This window comes from Cibotium barometz, chromosome 4 (genome assembly GCF_041138505.1).
Source record: "Cibotium barometz isolate CiBa-2024 chromosome 4, ASM4113850v1, whole genome shotgun sequence".
Taxonomy (NCBI): Eukaryota; Viridiplantae; Streptophyta; class Polypodiopsida; order Cyatheales; family Cibotiaceae; genus Cibotium; species Cibotium barometz.
This window is the reverse complement of record NC_141049.1, coordinates 51403892-51430836: the sequence shown is the minus strand read 5'-3', so window position 1 is coordinate 51430836 and position 26945 is coordinate 51403892. Positions and strand designations below refer to the sequence as shown.

The 26945-nt window shown below is 45.8% G+C and overlaps 1 protein-coding gene across 1 annotated transcript; it reads right to left on the bottom strand.

Moving 5' to 3' along the window:
- Positions 1–25129, bottom strand: LOC147639374 (DEAD-box ATP-dependent RNA helicase 26-like). Its single transcript, XM_086790702.1, has 10 exons — positions 24818–25129; positions 13712–13821; positions 13566–13621; positions 13202–13417; positions 2365–2571; positions 2195–2281; positions 1587–1682; positions 1085–1303; positions 657–839; positions 1–494 (listed from the first exon to the last, which is right to left on the bottom strand). Exons 1-10 carry the CDS (start codon positions 25057–25059, stop codon positions 267–269), a joined length of 1644 nt encoding a protein of 547 aa, XP_086646828.1. The 5' UTR covers positions 25060–25129; the 3' UTR covers positions 1–266.
- Between the last annotated feature and the right edge of the window lie 1816 nt (positions 25130–26945).

Genomic DNA, 26945 nt, shown 5'->3' with positions numbered 1-26945 from the left:
TAATGAAGAAAAAGCCCTTTCAAAAATTGCATCTCCTCTTCAATCCATGGTGAGAAGGGTTATAGTAAGGTTCAGCCAAAATAGTTTCCACAATACTGCTTGATCAATACGTCACTACAAAATGTGTACACAAGTTTCACATAGTGAACTACATTAAAAAAGGAGACAAGACTCGTTCATTGAATAATTCATCACTTCCCCCTTCTTTAATTTGGATCTGCATGACCATGCACGCTTGCCAACATAGAAGATTCATAATCTCTTTATTAAGCAATCCTTAAACCTTGTACTCCTAAAAGATGCATCTTCGAAACGACAGATCTTAACAAAGCCGGAGGATCTTCGAATCCTATAGAGGAACTAAACTCGTTAGCATATTTGATAAGCTTCACTTTGTCTAGTCTGAGACCCTTGAGGGAGTTGTAGTAGCCAATCCATGCTTGGTAGGCCATGGTTCTGACCTGTGGATCTACCTGAGACGCTGTTGTGAGAATCTGCCATATGGCAGCACCAAAAGCTAATTAACAACTATTCTCTATGGATAAAAGCAAAGTAAATCGCAAGTTCAATGCAAGCGTTAATTGTGAAGATGACTACTACATACGCTGTTTCAGAGGCCTACATCACTATCCTGAGCTTCAAAAAACATCACTTACTCTCTCCTCGTCTTGTGTGCTTAGGTCTGGAGCTGGCAACTGTGTGACGGGAAGTCTCTGTAGTTTTTTGAAAAAGTATTCTTCCCAAGGAGCAAGCACCAGCACACCTACACCATCTTTGCCTGCGCGACCAGTTCTCCCGAGCCTATGAATATACTGCTCCAAATCCGAAGGTGCTCCAACCTAAAGAAAGGTTTAAAAAGAGATGTCATGGGCAACGTCATAAGAAATCAAATTGTGCAGCTGACACTTCACAAAAGAGATGTCATGGGCAACATCATATGAAATCAAATTGTGCAGCTGACAATTGTGAAGTATGTCACCAAAATCAAACAACCTAGAAAGTAGATGGGTGCCTCTCTACACTGTAGTTACACTGCTACACCAAAAGCATTGCTACCACACTTCACACTACATGATATTCTTACCTGGACAACAAGAGACACGTCCGGATAGTCTACTCCCCTGGCCGATACATCAGATGTGAACAGAATAATGCCACCTTTGGATTGTCGGAACTCGTCCGAAACACGATTCCGCTGGCTTTGATTTTTCCTTGAATGAATCTCTCTCGAATTGAGACCAAGGTACTTGAAAAGGTTGCACATGAATGCTGTTACTCTAGCAGTTGTACAAAACACAAGCACCTGTTTGAAAACCACCAAGGTTGAAATGGCATGATCAATTTGCAAGAATCATGATAGTGGACCAGCAGCAACCTAGCTTTACAGATCAAAGAGGCTGGTTAGCTGACGTGATGCAACCTGGCTACTGTAGTGCCTCTCCAAAAATGGAGTGGTCATACGTCCGCCCATTCTTCACGATGCACTACTGGCTAACACCCAGCTGGGGGCCCATCGTGCAGAATGGGTGCCCACCACTACTACTTCCTGTTTGTGAAATAATAGCATAAATGAAATCAAAGAAAACCTTGTAATGTGGCTCCACTTGAATGTGTTTCTTGAGTACAGAATATACAGTACCAAGCTGGTTTTCAAGGGGGACTACGATGCATTGCTGCTTCACCTGCAAACGTTTCAATTATCAGAAAAATCTCTCAAAACTCCATAGATGCCGACAATTGCATCTGACCGTCGGGAGCTGATCAGCAGCCGAGCGGCAGGAAAGATTCAGTGACCCAATGCTGCCACACCATCCAGGGCTGGGCAACCCCTCTTGCCAAGTCCATCTGCTCTATATGGACTGAGTCTGACTGACCTCATCCACTCACTTCACAGCCATTGGGAGAACCTCCAATTTCACTGCTATGCACGAAAAGCAGGCAGCTATTCTGTGCATCTGGAGCATAACCCCTACCTGACTGGAGTCGAGGATGGTATTATTTGGCGTTAGAGGCACCCCAATGTCGCTCTTCCCCACTCCCTCATATGTAGCCTCCCTCAGAGAGCCGCCCACATATCATCTTGGTTTTGGAAGGAAAAAACAATGCTAACTATCTTTTACCATTACCCTGTCATCTACTTGTTACAAGATTTTAAAATTTAAAAAAAGCAGCAAGCGGAGCATCCTGAACAGACCTTAGCATGAGTATCCTGAGTGTCACTTCCAACAGTGTCAATGAATTCATAGCCTGGTCTCAAGGCGATTTTAGCAATGTTATGCACCTGCAGGATACCATGGAAATTATGAAATAAGAGAGATTGTTCGAGGGAAAAAAAAAAGATTAGGGTATTAAAACACAACAGACCTCTTTAGGAATAGTGGCAGAAAACAGAAGAGTTTGCCGCTGTGAGGGTAAGGCTTGCATGATTTTGTCCAGACTTTCTCTGAAACCCATGTCAAGCATGCGGTCTGCTTCATCCAGGACAAATAACTTCACGCTTTTTAATTGCCTTGCTAAATCAGGGGTGTTTTGAATGTGGTCCACCAGCCTTCCAGGCGTACCGACAAGAATCTATGACAAAAATCCATCAAGCTCAATAACAAACTTTGGCACACAAGAAAAACAGAAATAGAGTTTTTTTTTTATTTTAATGAGGACAAGATGAATAAGGCCATCTGGAAGCATAGCAAGCAACTCTCCTCCTTTGGGGATGAGATGAATAACGGCATAACAGGCATCTCTCATACCTTCAGCAAAGCCCCTCTGATTTGTCATTCAAAAAAAGACCAGATGGTCGAAAATAGGGGAAGTATCCAGCTGTGTGTCTATCTGTGCCATCACAAACTTTTAATTTGTCCACCCAAATTATAAGTGAGTGTGGACAGTCCTGTATAAGAGCCTGTTTTCATGGCAAATCCTCCTTCAAATCCTTGAGGCGGCTTGCCTAGCATGCTTCCCATCCGAGTCTTGGCCCCTGATGTCCACCTTGTCCACGGTCTTTGCAGCGTAGAGAGAGAGATGTTGCACAATTCAAATGATACTCTTGTAATTAGAGAAGCTCCCAAGTACATGCTTTTATAGGCATCATGTCACGTGCACACGACATGCCTAATCCAAGGCTAATCCTTGATGGGCAGCAGGTAAACAATAGTGTTTAGGGCATGAGCAGGGCACAAGAGGATCCCAGAAGCCATCCTACAGGTGCAGGACCAGGTCAGCAGGGCAAGAGCAGTGCTACAAGAATGGTCGGCAGCTTGATGACATTTATTTGTCCTCTCTGCTGTTGGCCAGTTTGGGGTTCTCAAGGGACCCATATAAGGCTTATGCATGATTCATTCTTGGTATCTCATTCCTTTCGGGATAGATCATAGACTACGATAGATATAGGACTTTTTGTTAGTCAAGATTCCTTTTTAGGTGTGCATAAGTGTGGGGTATCCCACCCCTTAACTACTACGGAGAGAGGGAGAGGGAGAGCTCTAAGGAGGCTGAAAGACGAACACCATAGCTAACAACGAGTGAGGGTGAGAGAGAAATAACGTGTGTGTGAGAGAGACAATAAGCCACAATAACAAAAAAGATAAGAGTCTATTTTCCATTCACTAATGTGCCTCTTTAATAGGCAAATACAAGTGGGCTCAATACATCATCAGTGATGTCACATCAAGGTGACCCATGTGCCAAGTTGCACCTTCTAGATACATCCTCCCTTGAGATAGAGAGCCTTCCCATGCTAGAGGACCAAAGAATACATGTGAAGGACCATCATTCCAACAATAAGGCGACCAAGAATTTGTATAGACATATATACTCTTTTGGATATTATGTAGATTAGGTGAAAACTCTCCTCTCCATTGCTTCTACATGGCTGCATCTGTGTGTTCCAATGAAAGGTGTTTAGGGCTGAAAGAAGACACAAAGCTTCCACACATGTAACATTGGTATCAGAGCATCAAGCTCAGCAAGGCCAAGCACTGATGGTGTCCCAGATGAAGGTGCACCATCCAAGGAGAGTAACACAAGATATGGAAGAAGTTCCCAAGAGGTTGGTTGGTAGTGTTCCACAAGACCCAAGGGCAATGGCAGCCCTATGAGTCGGATGCCACTTGGAGCATACCAAGAAAGGCTTTCAGGAAAACGGTTCCAAGGGATGATGTGTAATCGTTTGGCCGCCCAAGTGGTCTTCCCCTATTTCGTGCCAAGGTACGGGAGGCCAGGGAGGTTTGTGTCTGTGAGACACTCAAATGGGCTACCCAATCATGGCTACTCCTCAAAATGGGTACTATACACTGTCACCGTTTGGTCCTTTCTTCTGCTATAAACCATTGTCTGGTGGGCATCGGACACATCAGAGTGGAGAGATGAGAACGGGGGATTTCCAAGAACCACAGGGTTACGGACACCTGCATAAAGCCAGAATTGGATTAAGGACTGTCAAAGCATTACTCAGAAAGTTTCTGCTCGGATTTGGACACCGGATGTGTGTTTTCCAGGGACTTCTTCCTTTATGAATGTTTTATAAGGTTATCTGTTCACACTGCTTTAGGTGGGTGGATATTTTATGGGCTTTGAGCATACACAATGGGTGGACCTGAATTTTAGCCTTTGGACACACACAAAGTAGGCGCCCAAATATCTTGGTTGATTTATGCTTATGGCGGTTGTTTTCTTCTCCACATTTTGGAAAAACGTGAGCAACACAAAAAAGGTGCTTTTGTTATTCTTGGCTCAAGCCTATGCTATTGATAGGCCAGTTCACATCTTTTGGAAGGGGGACTCATGCATAAGCGAAGGGGGGATCTCTCTCTCTCATAAGCTCATTTTGGAGGAGGCGCACCACAGTTGAGCAACAATATCCACGCAGCAAGCTGACCGTACAGCAAAATCCCAGCAAACAGGTCGTACAGACACAACCATACAGCAGCTGTATTTTCACACGCACAGGGAGATCACAGGCTGTGTGACATGTGGGGATAGATCGTAGTAATCACAACCTTAGGCTAACTAAAACTTCACTTAATGTTGCTTAAGAGATGACACAAACTTGTCAATGCAATGCAATGCAGCTATATTAAATGAATGGGTTACAATGAACATATATGAATAGATCTATGTTGTCCTAGATGAAGATCTAACTCGGGGAGAGTGAGATATGTTGAATGCTGATGATGGATGACTGTTCCTTAGCTCCACTACTGAGGTCCACCCTTCGATGCCGGCTTTCCTCTATGTAGGAGGTAGGAGCTGCTGAGTACGCTGATCATGAATTGCTGAATGAAGATGCTGATCCACTGCCCCACTTCTTCTTCTGTTGGGACTGAGGTCGACTACAGAAGTTGAATCCTTTGAGCCAAAGACTGGTCTACTGTGGGAGCTACATGGCAAATGCAGCTAAAACTGCTTGGAAAAACCTGAGCCACCCCTGACCTGTCTGTGGAATCCTTTCACACACCATCTCCGTCGTTCCTGAACCTCTGACCGTCCTGAGGCGATGTTGGAGCAAACTTCCGCCTTCTTCTGTGGAAGAGAATGTTAGCAGTCGTCTCCTGTCTATACACTATGTCAAGGCCTCTGTTGTGGGTGTGCCCACCCGTATTTGGTGTCTTCCCAATTTTCCTCACTCTTCGTATTTTTTCCTATTTTTCTGGAGCTGTGTGTGGGTTGTCAGCTGCCGCCAGATGCCTAGCCAACTATGTCCGTTGGCTACCTAACTGCTCTGTTGATACCTGACCACCGTTACAATGCTGGCCAACTGGATTTTTCTGGCCGACTGACCTGTCTGCTGGTTGTGAGCAGTCAGGCTGCTGTCGGCCTGTTTTGGGCTGGCCGACCAGCAGCCAGGGCCATATAAAATGGCCCCTTGCCCACACACTCCCATCTTGTATTATTCCGGGACTTTATTGGTGTATATAGCAGAGTTACACAAGCTTCTCTCTCTCTTTCATATGTGTATTGCTCTCTACAGCAGTTGTCTTCATTTCCACTGTGCATTCTGACATGGTATCAGAGCCCTAGGTGGCTTGAAGCGAGCTTTCGGTTGGCATGATGGCCAATTGTGTGGAATGGCTTTCTTGCATGTTGTCATCAAGAAAGATCACCCATTTGCAGGCTTGATCAAAGGTGGAGGGATCCTTGACCAACATGTGGTCGTGAAGCCTTGGATTGTGCAAGCCCAAGAGAAAATGATTCATTAAGTGCTTGTCACTCAATTTTGCCTTGCTTTGCAATGTGAATCAAGGTACTTGATGTGTGCAATATAGTCGCGTAAGGTTTCCTCTGGTTTTTGTTCCAATTAGAACAGTTGGATTACGGGACTCCATTTGGGCCCGTAGAGTGCAAACCCAAGAATGAAGGCCTCTCTAAACAGTGGGACGTCGAGGGTTTGCTGATTGAGGTGCTGATTGGAGACTGTTTGGGCTGTACGGGACTTGGAAATCGGGTAGAAAGCGGCCATCACCGTTGGACAGCCACCTTGCATTCTATTTGCAGTCTCTTCTTCTTCTTCTTTCCCACCCACCCTCCCTTCACAAGACCTTGTGAACCCTTGAGATGGCAGATTTGCTTGAGATAGCTGAGAAGCACGTGAAGATCCCAACACTCCCCACGTTCCCGGCGGACCGACAGTTGGACGGGAACTACGGCATAAGGTAATGATGGAATTTGTTTTGGAGTCCTATGACTTGGTTGATTTCATTGTTGTTGGGGTTCCACGGCCGGAGTAGGAAGATGGGGAGTTACCCTCTATTCAGAAGCAACGGGAGGCACAGGCACAGTTATGGGATCGTGTTAATGCCCGAGTCCATTCTTTCATCTTCCTCAATTGCACACCACAGGTGATCAATCACATAAAGCATATGACGCTGGCCAAAGCGATTTGGCAACATTTGGCTTCTCTCTACAATAGGGTTATCACCCATGAAGAGGATCTCCTTGGAAGTTCAAATGCGGGTGATGAATCCTACACAGTCGTCGACGATGCGGGAGCACATCAACAAGCTGCACGCTCTTCAGCAGGAAGTTCTCCAGGCTAGGAAAGAGAGATTGTCAAAGAATATGGCCATAACGTTGATATCACACTTGCCCACTCAGTACTCAGCATTTTACTCCTCTTTGATCACCACTGACAGGCTCAACACCATCACATGGGAGGAGATCGTGCCCATGGTCTTGGACCAGGAAGAGCAATTCACGAACCCTCCGCACTGCGGAGGTTCTAAGGCCTTGACTGGCCAACGGTCGAAAGGCTGTAACAACAACAACAAGGGCAAAGGGAAGTCTTCTGAGAAGAAGACCGATTCAGACCGAGAGAACCTGTAATGATTGTGGTGAGAAAGGCCACTATTGGAGGAAGTGTCCCAAGCGGACTGAGAAGAGTGCTGATTCTTCAGCTTCAGCTGCAAAGACTCCAACCTTGGTGCACTTGGAGATGTTGGACACCGATGCTTCATCTTCTTCGAGCGAGGAGGCAGCTAGCTTCACCGCCAAGGATACTTGGGAATGGATTCTTGATAGTGGTGCTTCCAGGCACATGACTCCTTCCCGTGACTTCTTTCAGGATCTGAAACGGCTGTCAGGTCGCATTTTCATTGGCAACAATTCCACCATATTGATTCATAGTGAGGGCCGGATGGAGATCATTCCTGATGGCAGAGGGGGGAAGCATTCCTCTCGTGTTCTTTATGTCCCCGCACTTGGTTTTCATCTGTTGTCAATGCATGAGGTGTGCAAGACTGGCTTCCGGGTGGAGTCTGAGAAGTATTATGTTGCTCTACAGGACCACACGACTAGCCAGGTTTTCTCGGAAAGCGGAGTGGAGAATGGGATATACAAACTCTCAGCACTCTCCTCTTTGATAGGTTCTCAGATAAGTGATTTGTGGCACTTTCGGTTTGGCCACTTGAATGTGGATGCACTGCGGTGAGCTTTCCGGGACCAAATGGTGGTTGGCTTGCCAGATGTTGGCAGCAAGCAGGGGCGCTGTAGTTCTTGCATTCGTGGTAAGCAGCACAGGGGATCCTTTTCGAAGCAGGCTTCCAGGAGGGCTTCGAAACCTTTGGAGTTGGTACACACTATCTTGTGTGGGCCTATGCAGACAGCATCCTTGGGAGGTTCTTTGTACTTTATGATGCTTGTTGATGATTGTAGTAGATTCACTTGGGTTTATTTTCTTTCATAGAAGGACCAAGCTTTTGCTCGGTTCAAAGAGTGGCATGTGATGGTGGAGAAAGAGCTTGGCTTGCAGATTAAGACTCTTAGGGCTGACAAAGAAGGAGAATTTTCTTCCAATGCATTTGTGCGGTTTTGTGCGGAACATGGCATCATGCGGGAGCTGGCCAATACAGGTTCGCCGTCACAGAATGGAGTAGTTGAGCGTAAGAATTGGACTCTGGTGGAGATGGCCAAGACGATGCTAGAGCATCGTGATCTTCCTCGTCCACTTTGGGGAGAGGCTGTGGCTATGGCTATTTATATCCTCAACCGTTCTCCGACGACTTCAGTACCGAACATGACTCCCTTTGAGGCGTATTTTGGCAAGAAACCTGATGTCTCCCATTTCCGTGTGTTTGGGAGTGATGCATATGTTCACATTCCAAAGAAGCAGAGAGGAAAGCTCGACTCAAAGTCCCAAACGCTTGTCTTTGTGGGATATAACTCTCTTTCCAAGGGATACAAATTGTGTGATCCATAGAGGAACGAGGTCGTCGTGGATGTGGTTTTTGATGAGCATGTTCCGGTTTCCACTCTTGATGAGCCGCGACTTCTTGGAGACCCAGATGATTCTGATGATGATTCCCAATCGATTGTTCCAACTGGATAGCCTCAGTCAGTTGAGGAGGTTGAGCCCGCAGTTGGAGATGAGCCCCCGACCGCAGCAACAGGAGGCTCTGCGTTCTGTTCGAGTACCCAGGTAATTGGTTGACACCCTTCGGGAGTCAAGTGTTACGGAGCTTCCCTCCGAACGGACCACAGAGGACGGACCTCAAAGATCACATAGAGTTTGTGATAAAAGTCATTCAGCGGAGCTTTTACAGGTAAACTACGCTTTGATGTCTCGTATCATGCGAGACAAAGAGCCCACTTCCGTCAAGGAAGCCCTTGCACAAGATACTTGGAGGGAAGCCATGCAGGTGGAGCTATGCCATTGAGAAGAATAACACTTGGGAGTTGGTTCTAAGGTCGTCGAAACGGTCTATCATTGGTGTCAAGTGGGTCTTTAAGACCAAGTATACGTCAAATGGGTCGGTGGACAAACACAAAGCCAAACTTGTGGCTAAGGGTTGTGCTCAGCAGCCTAGCATTGACTATGAGAATACCTTTGTATCGACAGCGAGGATGACCACGATTCGGACCGTTCTTGCCCTTGCCTCTTCTCAGCGGTGGCCCGTATTTCATATGGATGTTAAATCTGTGTTCCTTAATGGTGACCTGCAAGAGGAGGTGTATGTTGAGCAGCCTCCAGGCTTTGAGGCTTCAGGATCAAAGGGGATGGTTTATAGGTTGCGGAAGGCCTTGTATGGTCTTAAGCAGGCTCCCAGGGCTTGGAATCTGAAGATTGATTCCTTCTTTCTACGGACTGGATTCCAGAGATCGGTTGCACATCCCAACCTATATCTCTTTCGGGAACGCAGCATGGTCACGTTGATCATCCTTTATGTGGATGACCTCATTCTCACAGGCAGTCATGTGGAGCACATTGCAGTGACGAAGGCTCCCTTGTCAAAGAAGTTTGAGATGACCGGTTTAGGCTTACTCCACTTCTTCTTGGGATTAAAGATCTGGCACACCTAGAGAGGGTTCTTTGTCTCTCAGCAGTGGTAGGTACTCAATGATAATGATATGAAATGAGTGGAGTACAAAGTACTAGTAACCCTAGCCCTAGGATTGACGTGGCTAACACACTAGAGTGTGTTCACACGGGAAAAAAACCCTACCAACACAGGGTAAAAAGTGCTTGTGTGTAGGGTTGTTCACATCATGACTTTCAAGCCTAACAAACCCCCCTGAAGTGAATGGTGTGAATGCGTACACGGTGTAGCAGACTACCCTGGTAAAGGTAATAAGTTCAAAAACTTGCGGAAAGCCTCAAACTTTTCCCTGGAAAGAGACTTGATAAACCCATCTTCCATATTAGCTTGCATAGGCACATAAGTCAAGGCAATCTCTCTTGCATGGAGCCTTTCCCTGGCATAATTATAATGCACCTCAATGTGCTTTGTCCGCGCATGAAATACCGAATTCCGCGCGACTCCTAATGCGCTCTGACTGTCAGTGAAAATGGCGGTAGAAGACGTCTGTCTAACACCAAGATCTGCCAATAGATGGCAGAGTACACACTCCATAGTAGCAGTGAATATTGCCATGTACTCAGTCTCACAACTAGACGTGGCCGGCCGGGCTTTTTTCCCAGTGTGAACATACTCTAGTGTGTTAGCCACGTCATCCCTAGGACTAGGGCTACTAGTACTTTGTACTCCACTCATTTCATATCATTATCATTGAGTACTTCCAGCTCGCAATTGGTCTCTCTCGCTGTCTGAGCTTAATACGATTGTGTATGTCTATGTGTGCGCAGAGCATCTTTAGCTATCGCAACTAGTCTCTCTCGTTGTCTGAGCTCAATACGATTGTGTATGTCTATATGTGTGCAGAGCTCAATAAGACTTTGTATGTCTATGTGTGTGCAGAGCAGATGTGGTATTGGTGGGAGTGGGAGGGGAAGTAGATGGTGTCGATGTCGTAGATATTGCTGCGGGTAGATGAACTCGCCTTTTCCTTGGACTTCTCATTGCCCTTACCATTATGCTTTGTTGTGCTTCACACAATTCCTTCCAATATGCTCGGTGGAACAATAAAAGCACTATTCAACAGCCATCTTGGCGCGACACCCTTTAGATATAAGGACAGTCATAGAGGCAACCATAATGGCTAAGTACAAAGTTCAAACCCATCTCCATAGAGGGGAGCAAGAGTCAAGAAACTAAAAAAGGAAAAAAATGCTATTCTCCTCCGGCTAGCCTGTAAAGCTATAACAAACCTTCGTAAGGGTTGTGGCACGGGTACTTAGCTTATCTTCAAGAAAACAACAAATTCATGCGTAAAACCTTGAGAAAATCTGAAAATAAACAAAAGAGAGAGTAGAGAGAGAAGACACCCCTTGGAGAAGACTTGAATACAAGTTCTTAGAGCTAGAGAGCTCTCTTGTCTTTCTACATGTCTATACAATGAGAGAATAGCTGAATTTATAGTTCTTGCCCAAAATCACTTAAGAAAAGCACTTTAAAACTCACTTATAGTCCAAAAAGCATCTTTTTAATAATAAAAGCTCCTCTTTTTTAGTATTTAAAAAGCTTTTAGTCTTTTGCTTTCTAAAAGCTAGTCACATCATTCCAAGCCAATAAGATGGCCTTGAGCTATCCTGCCACGTGTCAATGCCACATCACCGCCCTGCATCATCGACACCACGTCACTTTTTTTCCACGTTGCGTTGCGTTTTTGCATATCAGCAACCTGTATTTTCTTTGGCTCTTGAGACATGGTTCTTCATGCGGAATGTCCTCCTCTTCTCTTGTGCTTAGCTCCGGGGAGCATCTTGCCCACCCTTCACATAAAGAGACCTTGGGTATGACCTCTTGGCAGATACTCCCACCCCTTGCACCTCTAGAGTCGCCCTCAGGCAAGAGTTCCCCAACATGATTCTCTTCTTGTCAAGATCAACATGCACCTGTTATATGTCAAAAGACAAACACATGCACACATGCTCGTCCTTGGGTTTAACCGGGCATCCCCAACCCTTGGCACACATACACAGATATGCTCACAAGCGAAAATCAATTGAACAAATGAATGCACAAACAGTTCCTTGGTTTTGATACATCCTATAAAGCTATGTCCTTGGCTGCCCCAAAGCTTACAAAGAAAATATGCAGAACCCCAAGTCTTCCACCCTATGATTGAATTTCTAGTATTGGTCTAGTCCCGTCTATATTAAGGGGAGACTCACTTCACACCCAAATAGTTTCATTCTTGACACATAGAATGCCCCTATGATTGGATCTTCTAGTACTGGTTCATGTGACTCTAGTCCCATGTATATAAAGGGGTGACTCGCTTCACACCCAAATAGATTGATGTACAGCTTCTTGACATATAGAATGCTTTATGGCTTCTAAACACATGGTCTACTGTCAATCCCCTTCATATATCCTTCTGAAGGGCTCCCTGTTTGTAATGATTTCTTCCTGCAAAGGACTAACTTCTCCAAAAAAAAAACGAGAAGAACAATTCTTCTTCTGTAGGGCACCTAAGCACTTGGTTGCAATATGAGGTCGTACCAATAATAATTATGGCAAGAGAAACCACTTGGTGTGAGGGCCGCCCATTGCATTCACGAAAGCAGAATTGTCGTGACAGCGAACGTTGAATGCCCTTGGCTAAGGGCATTCCATTCTTCCCATAGATGTCATGGCCACAGGTTGCAGGAGCAGAGATCCCGACCATTGAAATCAGGATTCTTCTTTATTTTGATTTGTGACCTTCATGGACCAATTGGAAAAACAGGAACAGGGGGGCAACATGAGCGAATAGCACATTCTCTCACATATTTCAGAATCAAATAAATAAGCAATAGAAATTAAAAGATTTGTAGTGACCAAGACACCCAAGAAATATTAATGAGATGCAATGTGAAGGTTGAAGTTTGACATGTCAAGAATAAATGATAATGACAACATGCAGAAAGGGGGAACAGCTTCTTCCCTCTTCTGGAACAGCTGTTTCCCTTTCCCAAAATGTCTGCCTGAGCCCATTTCTCACACGTCGGGATTGTGAAATGGCATTTCATCATTCCCATGCTTGGGAAATGCATTTCCTAACAGGCCATTCATGACCAAGACCAACAGTAGATCAGGCCAAAATCTCTTGCAGAAAGCGCATGTGCATCTACAAAATAGGATATAAATCCAAATCAAGACTACAATCCAAAGGTCCCTTTTTTTCACAAGTTTAAATCATCAAGTGCTACACTTAACAACTGGCTACCTGAAATTTTTGCAACTTTAAACCCAAAAGCTGAGGCCTTACCTACAAAGCAAAGAAAAAAGAAACAAGAGACCTTAGTTCTCATTGCAACAACAATTATGGGTTTGATGACTAATCATGTTTAGCAACATTTTAATATGACGATTAGCTAAGCCAGGCATACCTGACAGGGACTTTTGCTGAGCTCTGTCTGTTCTCGGCGAATTGGTGTGCCTCCGAATACAACTTGGGCCCCAAGGTCCTTGTGGAATGTCAATAAGAGCTTTGCTTCTGCAGCAACCTGCTGTGCTAATTCTCGAGTTGGGCAGACGATCATGACTTGAATAGAATTCCAAGGCATCTTTCCAGATGCTTTCAAGATAACTTCTATCGCAGGCAGCTGGACAAGACACCGATGTGAACAAAAACATCTCTTAATACTCTATATTATTAATCAATTTATAACCATTAGATTTGAAGTCTTCAAACCCAGGACAGATATAAGTGCCACTGTGTCCCTAGATTAATAGATGTGGGTATGGACTCACAAGAAAAGCGATAGTCTTTCCTGTGCCAGTTCTTGCTTTCGCCATCACCTCTTGGCCTACAACAAAAGAAAATGCTCAAATAAATAAATAAAAATTCAATTGCTCCATAATCGTGAGATTTTTTTCCCAAAGCCCCCTGACCATACCTTTCAAAATCACTGGAAAAGTGGCCTCTTGCACCACAGTCATTGTTTCATACTTAAGCACGGAATGCAAGGCTTTGATTGAAAGTGGAGATATTTCGAATTCATCAAATCTATAACATGATAACAGAGACCAAAAAAATATCAGTTCCATGATCATACACATACCATTCCGATAACTCAACCATCGATCTTGTTTTTGTGCACCACTCTTGTGAGGGGGCTCATTTCAAGAGCTGCATCCTTTGAGCATGTGATACATCTTCACTGGAACAAAACAAAAGGTCATACTTTCATTGTCCCAACCCTTACCATGCCATGTATGTGTGCGCACATGCGCGTCTTGCGTGTGTGCCACAAGCAAGATTTGATTCCTCTAGAAACGGAAATGAAGATTTGAATCTCAAGAAAGTGGAAAAGGTTTGTAAACCATAAATTATTTTACCAGAACCACGTAGATTGTTGTACCAAAACCATTGAGCAAAGAAATAGTTCAGATCAGACTAACTCTGGGTGCACCTATGCTGTGGCAATATATATTACTTGACACTAACAAACAAGTTTCCAAATTGTGTAAAAAGATTGTGGTTCCAAGGACACCCTCATATTTACTAGAGAATGTCGAAATTGAATAATAAAAATCCTTTTGGTTTTAACACAAGCCCATCCCATGGATGAATCATGTGCATTGTTTTGCAAAGCCACCCACACCCAAGAGGTGTAGAGGTCTGGTGCATTGTATCGCAATTAACTAAGCAAGAAATGAGTTAAGCAGTAGGCAGGGTGAACACACAGTACTTAGAATACAAATCACCAAGAACACAATGTATAAGCACTATGTCTATGCACCATACAACTGGAGGCTGTGAGACGAGCATATGAGAGTGAGACCATATCAAGATTGTGACTTAAAGCCTCTTCATACTCGATCACAATATTGATTACTAATTATTACATGAAGGTTGAGACACTTGTGAAAGGTCACAATCCCTATGACGGGTTAGGTGAACACACACCTCATCAAAAGACATGTTGCTTCTAAGAGGCAAAACTATTCATTTGAGAGTTACAACTCTTCCAAGCGGCATGACTCAAATTGTAACCTTTCCCACTCTATCTAAGAAAGGCCTTGGCATCAATACAACAACACCTTGCCTTCTGCTAAGGTGTGTTGCATTGATGCATAAGCCCGAAAGTTTCAATACATAGTCTTTCAAACAGCCATGCCCTTGGTAAGGAGATAATAGGTGCCCTTGATGAACAGATGTGTCTATTTATGTGACCCTTAAAAAGGGTTATGACCCTTCAAAAGTGTCTTTCCAATTAATGTACTTAGAGAGTTACCGTGTATGTAAACCGACAAGTGACATTGTTTTGAAGTATAAACTATTCATAGAATAAGTTCTTTTAGAATAGCCTTTGAATCTTTAACTTTATATAAATGTGGATGTTAAGGGAATTTGGATTAAGAGAAGGCTTCCAATTTGATATCATGAGTGATATACCATCTATGTTTCATGTTCCTCGTATTCCATGATGAGATTTGCATGGATTTGTATCACTCCATGACGAGATTTCCATGGACAGTTTTGTATCACTCCAGTGAGATAGTTTTGTTTTGTTTCTATTTTATTTTCCGTTCCATGACAAGATATGTCATGGACATTATTGTATCACTTGGTTCTCATAAGCCCATTGGGTCTTTAGTAGACATTAAAAGTATCTTTCTTTCTTTCTCTTTGCACAAACTCCACAAGTTCCTTCATGCAACTCTAACATAAACACTCACCAGATTTGCAAATCAAACGAGGACATGGTATTGACAAGAGACACACAATAAGCCAGAACGGCCAGCCCCTCCCTCAAATAATATTTATTGATCTTGGGAGAATCAAGTACATAGTGTCATGGACATTTCTTACCAAATTTCCATACCAAAGCATATGAATACAGTATTGCAAATAATATGGTTGTCAGTGAAGATCTTCAACTCACACTGCCCTCTCAAATGCCCATGTTCCCTACCATCTACTCTCCATTGTTCCACCCACACATGGTAGAAACAATCTTCAAGAAAGCACACAGGCCAAGAGAACGCTACACATGGTATGTTACCACAGAGTCTTTCTCCTTCCTCTTGCTACTTGCTTCCATAATTGATCATTGAAGCTTACCAATTGCAAGTAGAGTCGATGTCAGCGGAAGTCTTCACAATGGATGCATCTCGAGTGTTGAAATCTTCAATTTGCCGCAATCCTTCGCGACAAAAGTCTTCAAGTGGATACAAAGAAGCCCACGAAAGCTTCCCCTATGGTTCAACTTGAGAAAGGAAGGCTGAAATTAGGGTTTTCAGCCAAAAGACCAGAAATTACAACAAATAAAAGGACTGTTTTGCTGAATTTGAGCCATTGGGAGTGTGTAGAAGAGTGAATACAGCCTAGAAACACTTTTCCGTATTTTTCCCCTATTTTTTCCCATTTTTCTGTGGCTTGGGAGGCAGCCCTGAGTTGGCAGGAGGATCCAGTTGCTGGCCGACTGCATCAGCATGTGTGTGTTCCCATTCTGGAGCTGGCCGACTGAACTGGACAGGTCGTGGATGTCCAGTCGGCTGCCTCACAACTGGCCAACTGGCTGCATATGCTGGTCGTGGAGATTCAGGACCAATCGGCTGCCTGTAGCACAGGCCAACTGGTATATGGGGCCATATAAATAGGCCCCCAGCCCCCCATTCCATTTTGTATCAACTCCGGGATCTTCTTGTGTATATAGAGCAGAGTTCAACGCCTCTATCTCTCACACTCTTGTGCTGTGATTTTCTGCACTGCGTTTTGCTCGTGTTCCCAGATCTGGTCATCATCTCCCCTGCGTATTCTGACATGGTATCAGAGCCTAGGCTCTAGATAGTTCTTGGGATTTGTGTGAGCAAGAGGGGGACTGTTGTGTTGCTGATTGGTGGACTGTTTGGGACTGTTCGGGAAGAGGAGAAGCAAGAGGACGGCGGGCTGATTTGCTGGACAGCCACTTGCAACTGTTAGTTCTTCTTTGTTCCCACGCACCCACCCTTATCAGAGTACATCCCCGCAATGGCAGATCTGTTTGAGATGGCCGAGAGGCATGTGAAGATCCCGACACTCCCCACGTTCCCGGTGGACCGTCAGTTGGACGGGAACAACTACGGCATATGGAAGGTTATAATGGAATCTGTTCTGGAGTCTTACGACCTCGCTGATTTCGTCGTTGTTGGGGTTCCACGGCCGGAAGTAGAGGAAGGGGAGTTACCGTCGATCCGAAAGGACCGGGAGGCTCAGACACAGATGTGGGATCGTGTTAATGCCAGGGTCCGTTCGTTTATCTTTCTCAACTGCACACCACAGGTAATCAATCATGTAAAGCATATGACGTTGGCCAGAGGTATATGGCAGCATTTGGCCTCTCTTTACAACAGGGTATCGCTCATGAAGAGGATTTCCTTGGAAGTACAGATGCGGGTTATGAGCCCTGCAAAGTCGTCGACGATGCGAGAGCATATTAACAAGCTGCAAGCTCTTCAGCAGGAAGTTCTTCAAGCTGGGAAGGAGATATCGTCAGAGGACATGGCCATAACGTTGCTGTCGCACTTGCCCTCTCAGTACTCAGCATTTTACTCGTCTTTGATTACCAGTGGCAGGCTCAGCACCATCACATGGGAGGAGCTTGTGCCCATGGTCCTGGACCAGGAGGAACAATTCACGAACCCTCCTCAGGGTGGAGGTTCGGAGGTCTAAACTAGCCAACGGTCGAAAGGCCGTAACACGGGCAAAGAGAAGGCTTCGTCGGAGAAGTCTTCTGAGAAGAAGTCCGTTACTGACCGCGAGAAACTAAAGGCAGAGAGGACCTGTAATGATTGTGGCGAGAAAGGCCACTATTGGAGGCAGTGTCCCAAGCGGAAGACCGAGAAGGGTGAAGATTCCTCAACAGCAATCATGAAGACTCTGTTAGAAGTCGTCTCCTGTCTAGATTTACACACCAGGGCCTTTGTTGTGGGTGTGCCCGCCCTTATGAGGTGTTTTATCATTTTTCCTCACTCCCCGCATTTTTCCCCTATTCTTTCCATTTTCTGTGGCTTGGGAGGCAGCCCTGAGTTGGCAGGAGGATCCATTTGCTGGCCAACTACATCAGATGTGTGTACTGGAGCTGGCCGACTGTACTTGATGCAGTCGTGGACCCTCAGAGCTGGCCGACTGGCTGCATGCTGCTGGCCGACTGTAGATGCAGTCGTGGAGCCTTTTTCAGCAGGCCGACTGCACATGTGGGGGCATATAAATAGGCCCCCACCCCATACCACTCATTGTATCATACTGAGATCTTCTTGTGTATATCAGAGCAGAGTTACACGCCTACATCTCTCTCTCTCTTGTGCTGTTTTTCTGCATGCGTTTTTTGCTCGTGTTCCCAGATCTGGTCATCATCTCCGCTGCGTATTCTGACATGGTATCAGAGCCCTAGGCTCTAGATAGTTCTTGGGATTTGTGTGAGCAAGAGGGGGACTGCTGTGTGGCTGATTGGTGGACTGTTTTGGACTGTTCGGGAAGAGGAGAAGCAAGAGGACGGTGGGCTGATTTGCTGGACAGCCACTTACACGCATTAGTTCTTCTTTGTTCCCACCCACCCACCCTTTTGAGAGTACATCCCCGCAATGGCAGATCTGTTTGAGATGGCCGAGAGACATGTGAAGATCCCGACACTCCCCACGTTCCCGGTGGACCGTCGGTTGGACGGGAGCAACTACGGCATATGGAAGGTTATGATGGAATCTGTTCTGGAGTCTTACGACCTCGCTGATATCGTCGTTGTTGGTGTTCCACGGCCGGAAGTAGAGGAAGGGGAGTTACCGTCAACCCGAAAGGACCGGGAGGCTCAGACACAGATGTGGGATCGTGTCAACCCCAGGGTCCGTTCGTTTATCTTTCTCAACTGCACACCACAAGTAATCAATCATGTCAAGCACATGACGCCGGCCAGAGGTATATGGCAGCATTTGGCTTCTCTTTACAACAGGGTATCGCCCATGAAGAGGATTTCCTTGGAAGTACAGATGCGGGTTATGAGCCCTGCAAAGTCGTCGACGATGCGAAGCATATTAACAAGCTGCAGGCTCTTCAGCAGGAAGTTCTTCAGGCTGAGAAGGAGATATCGTCAGAGGACATGGCCATAACGTTGCTGTCACACTTGCCCTCTTCGTACTCAGCATTTTACTCGTCGTTGATTACCAGTGGGGGCAGGCTCAGCACCATCACATGGGAGGAGCTTGTGCCCATGGTCCTGGACCAGGAGGAACGATTCACGAACCCTCCTCAAGATGGAGGTTCGGAGGCCTTAACTGGCCAACGGTCGAAAGGCCGTAACTCGGGTAAAGGGAAGGCTTCATCGGAGAAGTCTTCTGAGAAGAAGTCCGACGCTGACTGCGAGAAACTAAAGGCAGAGAGGACTTGTAATGATTGTGGCGAGAAAGGCCACTATTGGAGGCAGTGTCCCAAGCGGAAGACCGAGAAGGGTGAAGATTCCTCAGTAGCAATCATGAAGACTCCGGCTTTTGTGCACCTGCAGGTGATGGACACCGATGCTTCATTTTCTTCAGGCAGGGAGGAGATTGGAGGACTCTCCGCAACGGATACTCGGGAGTGGATTCTCGATAGTGGTGCTTCCAGGCACATGACTCCTTCTCGTTCCGGTTTACAGGATCTCTGCAGGCTTTCTGGTCATATTCTTACTGGGGATACGTCCACTATCCCAGTTCACAGTGAGGGCAGGATGGAGATAGTTCCCAATGGCAGAGGGGGGAAGCATTCCTCCCAGGTGTTGTATGTTCCGGCACTTAGTTTTCATCTGTTGTCAGTGCATCAGGTTTGCAAGACTGGCGTACGGGTGGAGTTTGATGAGCATTTTGTTGCTCTCCGGGACAAAGCAACAGGCCAAGTGGTTTGGGAAGGTGGAGTGGAGAATGGAGTTTACAAGCTTTCAGCACTCTCTCTCCCAGGTCCTCAGGTTTGTGATGAGTGGCAGTCTGGTAATGGCCACTCAAGTGTGGATACGCTGCAAGTACAGGCTTTCCGAGACCAGATGGTGGATAGCTTACCAGTAGATGGCAGCAGTTGGCAGGAACTTTCCAGTACTGATGTTGGTAGTTCTTGTGTTTGTCAGTCAGAGGAAGCTGAACAGGTCACTTATGCTGTGATGTCTCGTCGTGTTCGGGACAAAGAACCTCCAGTAGATGAGGATGTTCTTTCCACGGGGACCTTTCGGAAAGCCAAGCAGGTGGCAGGTGATTACTTGCAGAAGGAGGTGGTTTCTCCAGGCTTTGTGGTTCCGGATTCAGAGGGGGTGGTTGACAGGTTTCATCAGGTTTCCAGGACTTGTTTGTGCACCGTAACAGGTGTTGATCCTTGTGAGCAGTGTGATGTCTCTGTGACTCAGAAGCTGTATGGTTCATTGATCTGGTTGATGGACACCAGATTGGACGGGAGCTTCCTGATGAGGCAGTTGAGCTCATGGTTGCAACTTGCGGATGACTCTTTGGGAGGCAGGATTGCGTTTCCTGTGGTTTCTGCGGCATGCGAAGGATCAGGGACTCTTGTACACAAGAGGGGGATTGTTGGATGGAGTCCGACTCCACGATTGGAGTGACTCAGTTTGGGGAGGAGATCCGGACACGAGGAGATCTACTTCAGGCCCAGGAGCAGTTTTATGGAGCAGTGAGAAGCAATCATTTTTTGCCTTGTCGAGTACAGAGGCAGAGTACAAGGCTGCTTGTGATGCTGCTTGTGAGGTGGTGCGGATGCAGACGTTACATTGCAGGTTTGGGCTTCCACTGGAGGAACCCATGGTCATCCAGAGGCACTTTGTTCGTGAACAGATTGTTGCTGATGACATCTTGCTAGAGTTCTGTTCGACGGAGGACAGTACGGTGGACCTCTTCACGAAATCGCTCTCTCAGGACTTGCTCGGGCGGCACCCCAGCTCCCTGTGGTTGGTTACAGAGCCAGGAGCTGAGAGGGGGTGTTAGAAGTCATCTCTTGTCTAGATTTATACACCACGGCCTTTGTTGTGGGTGTGCCCTTATGAGGTGTTTTATCATTTTTCCTCACTCCCCGCATTTTTTTCCTATTTTTCCCATTTTTATGTGGCTTGGGAGGCAGCCCTGAGTTGGCAGGAGGATCCATTTGCTGGCCGACTACATCAGATGTGTTGACTGGAGCTGGCCGACTGTACTTGATGCAGTCGTGGACCCTCAGAGCTGGCCGACTGGCTGCATGCTGCTGGCCGACTGTAGATGCAGTCGTGGATCCTTTTTCGGCAGGCCGACTGCACATGTGGGGGCATATAAATAGGCCCCCACCCCCATACCACTCATTGTATCATACCGGAATCTTCTTGTGTATATCAGAGCAGAGTTACACGCCTACATCTCTCTCTCTCTTGTGCTGTTTTTCTGCATGCGTTTTTTGCTCGTGTTCCCAAATCTAATTGGAGGACTCTCCGCGACGGATACTCGGGAGTGGATTCTAGACAGTGGTGCTTCCAGGCACATGACTCCTTCCCGCTCTGGTTTACAAGATCTCTGCAGGTTTTCTCGTCACATTCTTACTGGGGATACATCAACAGTTCACAGTGAGGGCAGGATGGAGATAGTTCCCGATGGCAGAGGGGGGAAGCATTCCTCCCAGGTGTTGTATGTCCCGACACTTGGTTTTCATCTGTTGTCAGTGCATCAGGTTTGCAAGACTAGCGTACGGGTGGAGTTTGATGAGCATTTTGTTGCTCTCGGGACAAAGCAACAGGCCAAGTGGTTTGGGAAGACGGAGTGGAAAATGGAGTTTACAAGCTTTCAACGCTCCCTCTCCCAGGTCCTCAGGTTTGTGATGAGTGGCAGTCTGGCAATGGCCACTTAAGTGTGGATACGCTGCAGGTACAGGCTTTCCGAGACCAGATGGTGGATAGCTTGCCAGTAGAAGGCAGCAGTTGGCAGGAACTCTCCACTACTGATGTTGGTAGTTCTTGTGTTCGTCAGTCAGAGGAAACTGAACAGGTAACTTTTGCTCTGATGTCTCGTAGTATTCGGGACAAAGAACCTCCAGTAGATGAGGCTGTTCTTTCCACGGGGACCTTTCGGAAAGCCAAGCAGGTGGCAGTTGATTACTTGCAGAAGGAGGTGCATTCTCTAGGCTTTGCGGTGCCGGATTCAGAGGGGGTGGTTGACAGGTTTCAGAAGGCCTTGCGTGGTCTTCAGCAGGTTTCCAGGACTTTTTTTTGCACCGTAACAGGTGTTGATCCTTGTGAGCAGTGTGATGCCTCTTTGACTCAGAAGCAAAATGGTTCATTGATCTAGTTGATGGACACCAGATTGGACGGGAGCTTCCTGATGAGGCAGTTGAGCTCATGGTTGCGGATGACTCTTTGGGAGGCAGGATTGCGTTTCCTGTGGTTTCAGCGGCATGCGAAGGATCATGGACTCTTATACACAGGAGGGGGATTGTTGGATGGAGTCCGACTCCACGGTTGGAGTGACTCAGTTTGGGGAGGAGATCCGGACACGAGGAGATCTACTTCAGGCCCAGGAGCAGTTTTACGGAGCAGTAAGAGGCAGTCATCTTTTGCCTTGTCGCGGACAGAGGCAGAGTACCGGGCTGCTTGTGATGCTGCTTGTGAGGTGGTGAGGATGCAGAGGTTGCATTGCAGGTTTGGGCTTCCACTGGTGGAACCCATGGTCATCCAGAGGCACTTTGTTCGTGAACAGATCGTTGCTGATGACATCTTGCTAGAGTTCTGTTCGACGGAGGACAGTACGGTGGACACAAAGTCGCTCTCTCAGGTTTTGCTCAGGCGGCACCCCAGCTCCTTGTGGTTGGTTTCAGGGCGAGGAGCTAAGAGGGGGTATTAGAAGTCATCTCCTGTCTATTTTTATACACCAGGGCCTTTGTTGTGGTGGGTGTGCCCGCCCTTATGAGGTGTTTTCTCATTTTTCCCCACTCTCCGTATTTTTCCCCTATTTTTTCCCATTTTTCTGTGGCTTGGGAGGCAGCCCTGAGTTGGCAGGAGGATCCAGTTTGCTGGCCAACTGCATCAGCATGTGTGTTCCCATTCTGGAGCTGGCCGACTGAACTGGACAAGTCGTGGATGTCGAGTCGGCTGCCTCACAACTGGCCGACTGGCTGCATATGCTGGTCGTGGAGATTCAGTACCAGTCGGCTGCCTGTAGCACAGGTCGACTGGTATAATACACCATCCGTGGTGGGGACCCTACAGAGGGTAATTGGGACGCAATACTGTGTCCTCTCTCTCTCTCTCTCTCTCTCTCTCTCTCTCTCTCTCTCTCTCTCTCTCTCTCTCTCTCTCTCTCTCTCTCTCTCTCTCTCTCTCTCTCTATTTTTTGCACATCTCCTTTCAGTTTGTGCGTTAATTTCTGTCGCGAAAAGAGTGCTGAATTCTGAGTATTGAAGTTCCCGATTCTTCTTCGAAGCTTCCGCATATTACAGGGCCCTTCAGTGGGTAAATGGGACCCAATACTATGTCATCTACTTCACTTCTGCTAATCCCTTATCCTGGGGCCCCCTAACCTTGTTGGATTAGATCCCTAATCCGTAGATTAGTGTCCAAGTACAAAACATGTATGTATGCTAGCAAAGAGGGTATGCATGGCTTGGGTAAAGGGCAAAGGCAAGATGCATATGGATGCCCTGGGCAAAGGTAGATGCAAGTAGATGGCTACTGCAATGCAATTGAGAGTAGTCAAATGGATATGGCTGCAAAATACATGTATTGACAGCACTCTTGATTTGTTGGGCATAGGGTTTTTGTTAGGTGCAGTCCAGCCCTAATGTAGGGGAGAATTAATGGATGCAATGACAATATGCCTTAATTTTGAGTAGATCTGCAGTTTATGAGATGATGGAAGCAGGGACAGCTTTCTGAACATCTATGCATGTCTAGTTTCTTCTCAAGAAAACTACTTGTTTCGATAGACAAAGTCAAGGGGCAGATCAGTGCCCAGCTCAAAGAGGAGAAACAGAGGGAAGCACCTAACTTAGGATTAGAGTGGGAGGTTTGCCTACTGGGTGGTCCAAGGAAGGTTCTGTAGGCCTCCTACAATCACTTGGGATCAGGATGCTATCAGCATTATATCACTTTGTAGCGACCATGTAGTTCTCACTTGAGCAACCAAGGCACTCACAGGGACATCACTTGGGATATCAAAAGAGCTCACACCTGCACAAGTAAAACAGTAGGAAGCAGTGCCAGAGAAGGTGAAAGCCACACAGAAGCAAGGTAGGGAAATGGGCAGTGCTTCATTGCAGGCAAGCCCTTATCCACGAGTTCAAAAATCCAAAACCGTTGGTACCCCACATTGATGAATCTACACAAGGAGATGAGAGCCTATCGAATATTTTTTTTGTAAACTTGTTTCTTTTAGTTCATTTTTATGTTCATCACCAGAATGAGGACTTTTATAAGCTTTGCATCGTGATCTGTCCCATACATCATATTTGGCCCCAATGAACATTAAGATCTCTCCCCTCCCTCGTTGCCTCGCTCCCTCCCCTCTATCTCTCTATCTATTTACACACACACACACACACAAGATCTCTCCCTCCCTCTCCCTCTATCTACACACACACGCGCACTCGCGCGCACGCGCGCGCGTGTGTGTGTGTGTGTGTGTGTGTGTGTGTGAGAGAGAGAGAGAGAGAGAGAGAGAGACGAGGCCTTACATGGTCTCTACTTTGTACTGGTTTATCTATCCATCACATATTATGAAAATTAAAAAAAACTCACATCGTTCTCTCTCTCTCTCTCTCTCTCTCTCTCTCTCTCTCTCTCTCTCTCTCTCTCCATATGTAGTACGTCTGTCTCTTTCTTTTTAGTGTTGTAAAATCCGGTCTAAACATGGATCGTACGTAATATCTTTTTGGTCTCATCTTTATAATAAAATCTCTCTCTCTCTCTCTCTCTCTCTCTCTCTCTCTCTCTCTCACACACACACACACACACACATTTTAATGTAAGTTTTTTTGCATGTGATGAATACACTAACACTAACTCACTGTATGTATGTTCATTTCTCTAGAAGGGTACCTTGTCTGTGTCAGATGCAGCATACTGGGATCGGCATCTTGAGGCTGCTCTTTTGAGTTATCTTCTGGCGGTGCTTGTCTAGGTTTCTTATTATCAGTATTTTCGAGTGCAGGAGCTTGACTCTTCTTAGCTCGCTTTTTTGCTCTCTTCGTTGCTGCAGCCGAGCTTTTGGACCTACTCTTCGTTGAGTCCTCGTGATTATAAGACTCGCCATGGCCCGGCGGGTGGAAAGCTCCCGCCATGAAAGCCCTGGCCTCACGGCGTCTGCTGGCTCAAAAAGAAAACAATACACACTGGGTACGAACCTTTTGTACACTAACTAACCTAACAAACCTACACATTTTTAGTAAAGGGAGAAAAGTATTTAAAAAATAGCAAAGCAGCACAATTAACCACGTGGCTTCAAGTATTTCACAATAGCACATCTACGCAAGGTGTAAAAAAAACACACTTTCTTTGCCATTTTGATAGCCTCGACAAAATTGCCATTTTGATGGGCTCAAAAAAATTAGCGTTGGAAAGAACACTCCATTTTCCTCACACACAAGGGTCAATGTTACCTTCTTCTTCACTCGATGTACCCATCTCCCTTGGCAGTGGTTGCGTACCCTAGTACATAACAAACAATCGTCTCCCTATCGTCATAGCCACATACTAGCTATCAGACATGTGAACTATGTCTTGCACCCCACTGCCGCACTACGTCAACATGTTTGAGTCCATATCCTGGCAGTGGTGACCCCTTGCAACCCCAAACCATCTCGCGACTATCACCTTATCCTATTTTGGGCCTCTACCATCACACCATTTTTGTTGGTTCGATTGAATAGAGCCAAAAACTTCATCCCAACAAATGGAATAAACAGGGTCGGGTCCATCGAGGAGTCTCTCTTGGTGTAAATGCACACAACAGAGAGAGTGTAGTGCTATATTTTTACCACCTTAACGTGCTAGCTCAAAATTTTTGTTTGCTTCAAGCATAGTATCATGAAATGTGCGTGACAAAAGAAAAAAAATAGCATACATGAACATTTCACACAATTGGTTGTCCGACCCAGGTCCACCGCCAATGTGGACCTTTTGATGATACCTATGGAGAAAAAAATCTCAACCTGTCATTATATGCATTAAGCTACAGCTTCACTCGTGTAATATGAAAGATGAAGAGCTTGAAGAAGCTCTATGCAAAATCATCAGTGTATCCACCATGTATCCCATGCTATATGACTTCATAACAATTCACTATTGTTGAAAAACCTCTACTAAACGAAGGAAAGGGCATATTCCTCTATGTTTATAAATTTAAGGGGAGACTTGTTCCACTCCTCATCATATCTTGCATATGGTCTTTTTCTTCTTTTTTTCACTCATGCACCTAGGCACTTAATTAGCATAGTCGTGGCCATAACAATTTGCGTTATAGCAACTAATATGTGTGTGTTACTCCTTTGATCTCCACTCCAACAATTGGTATTAGAGCAAGTTCTCTTGGCCCTCACCCCCTTGTCATCTTCTTCTCTCCAGTTGCTCTTTTGATTACCTCAAATTGAGCTATCATCTTAGGTGGAGAAGGTATACCCTCAAGCACAAGAGCATAAGCAAGACAACCAAAAATACACAAATTAGCCACACATGGCTTCTTGCCTTTCTAAGCTTCATAAGGGGTAATTATCTATAGAGACTTGGTGGGGCATTTGTTTAGCACATAAGTGGCACACATAACTGCCTCTAACCAAAAACATGAGACAAATCTTGGCCTTTAACGATGCAATGTGCCATCTCCATGAGAGATTTATTCTTCCTCTCTACCACACCATTTTGTTGAGGTGTGTAATGCACTGCGCATTGATGTTTTATACCTCTTTCAACCATATATTCTCGTGAAGCTCCTTTGACATATACTCTCCCCCTTGATATATACGAAGGGTGCCAAGTTTACATACATACACATTTCAGCCATAGAAACAAAGTGTCTAAAGCATGCAAAAACCTCTGGCTTTGCCTTTAAAGGATAAACCCAGGTGTGCTTTGAGTAGTCATCAATAAAGGTCATAAAGTAGAGATATCCCCCAAATGGTGGTGGCCTCTCATAGGACCACATGCATCACTATGTATAACCTCTAATTAA

Bases quoted from the DNA above. Each gene is read 5' to 3' on its own strand.
- LOC147639374 (XM_086790702.1), bottom strand. From the start codon at position 25,059: ATGGCGGGAGCTTTCCACCCGCCGGGCCATGGCGAGTCTTATAATCAC. The intron at 13,622-13,711 runs GTATGGTCAGGG...CTTTTGTTGTAG, and splicing joins TTTTCCAGTGATTTTGAAAG to GCCAAGAGGTGATGGCGAAA. The intron at 840-1,084 runs GTAAGAATATCA...ACCTTTCTTTAG, and splicing joins ACGTGTCTCTTGTTGTCCAG to GTTGGAGCACCTTCGGATTT.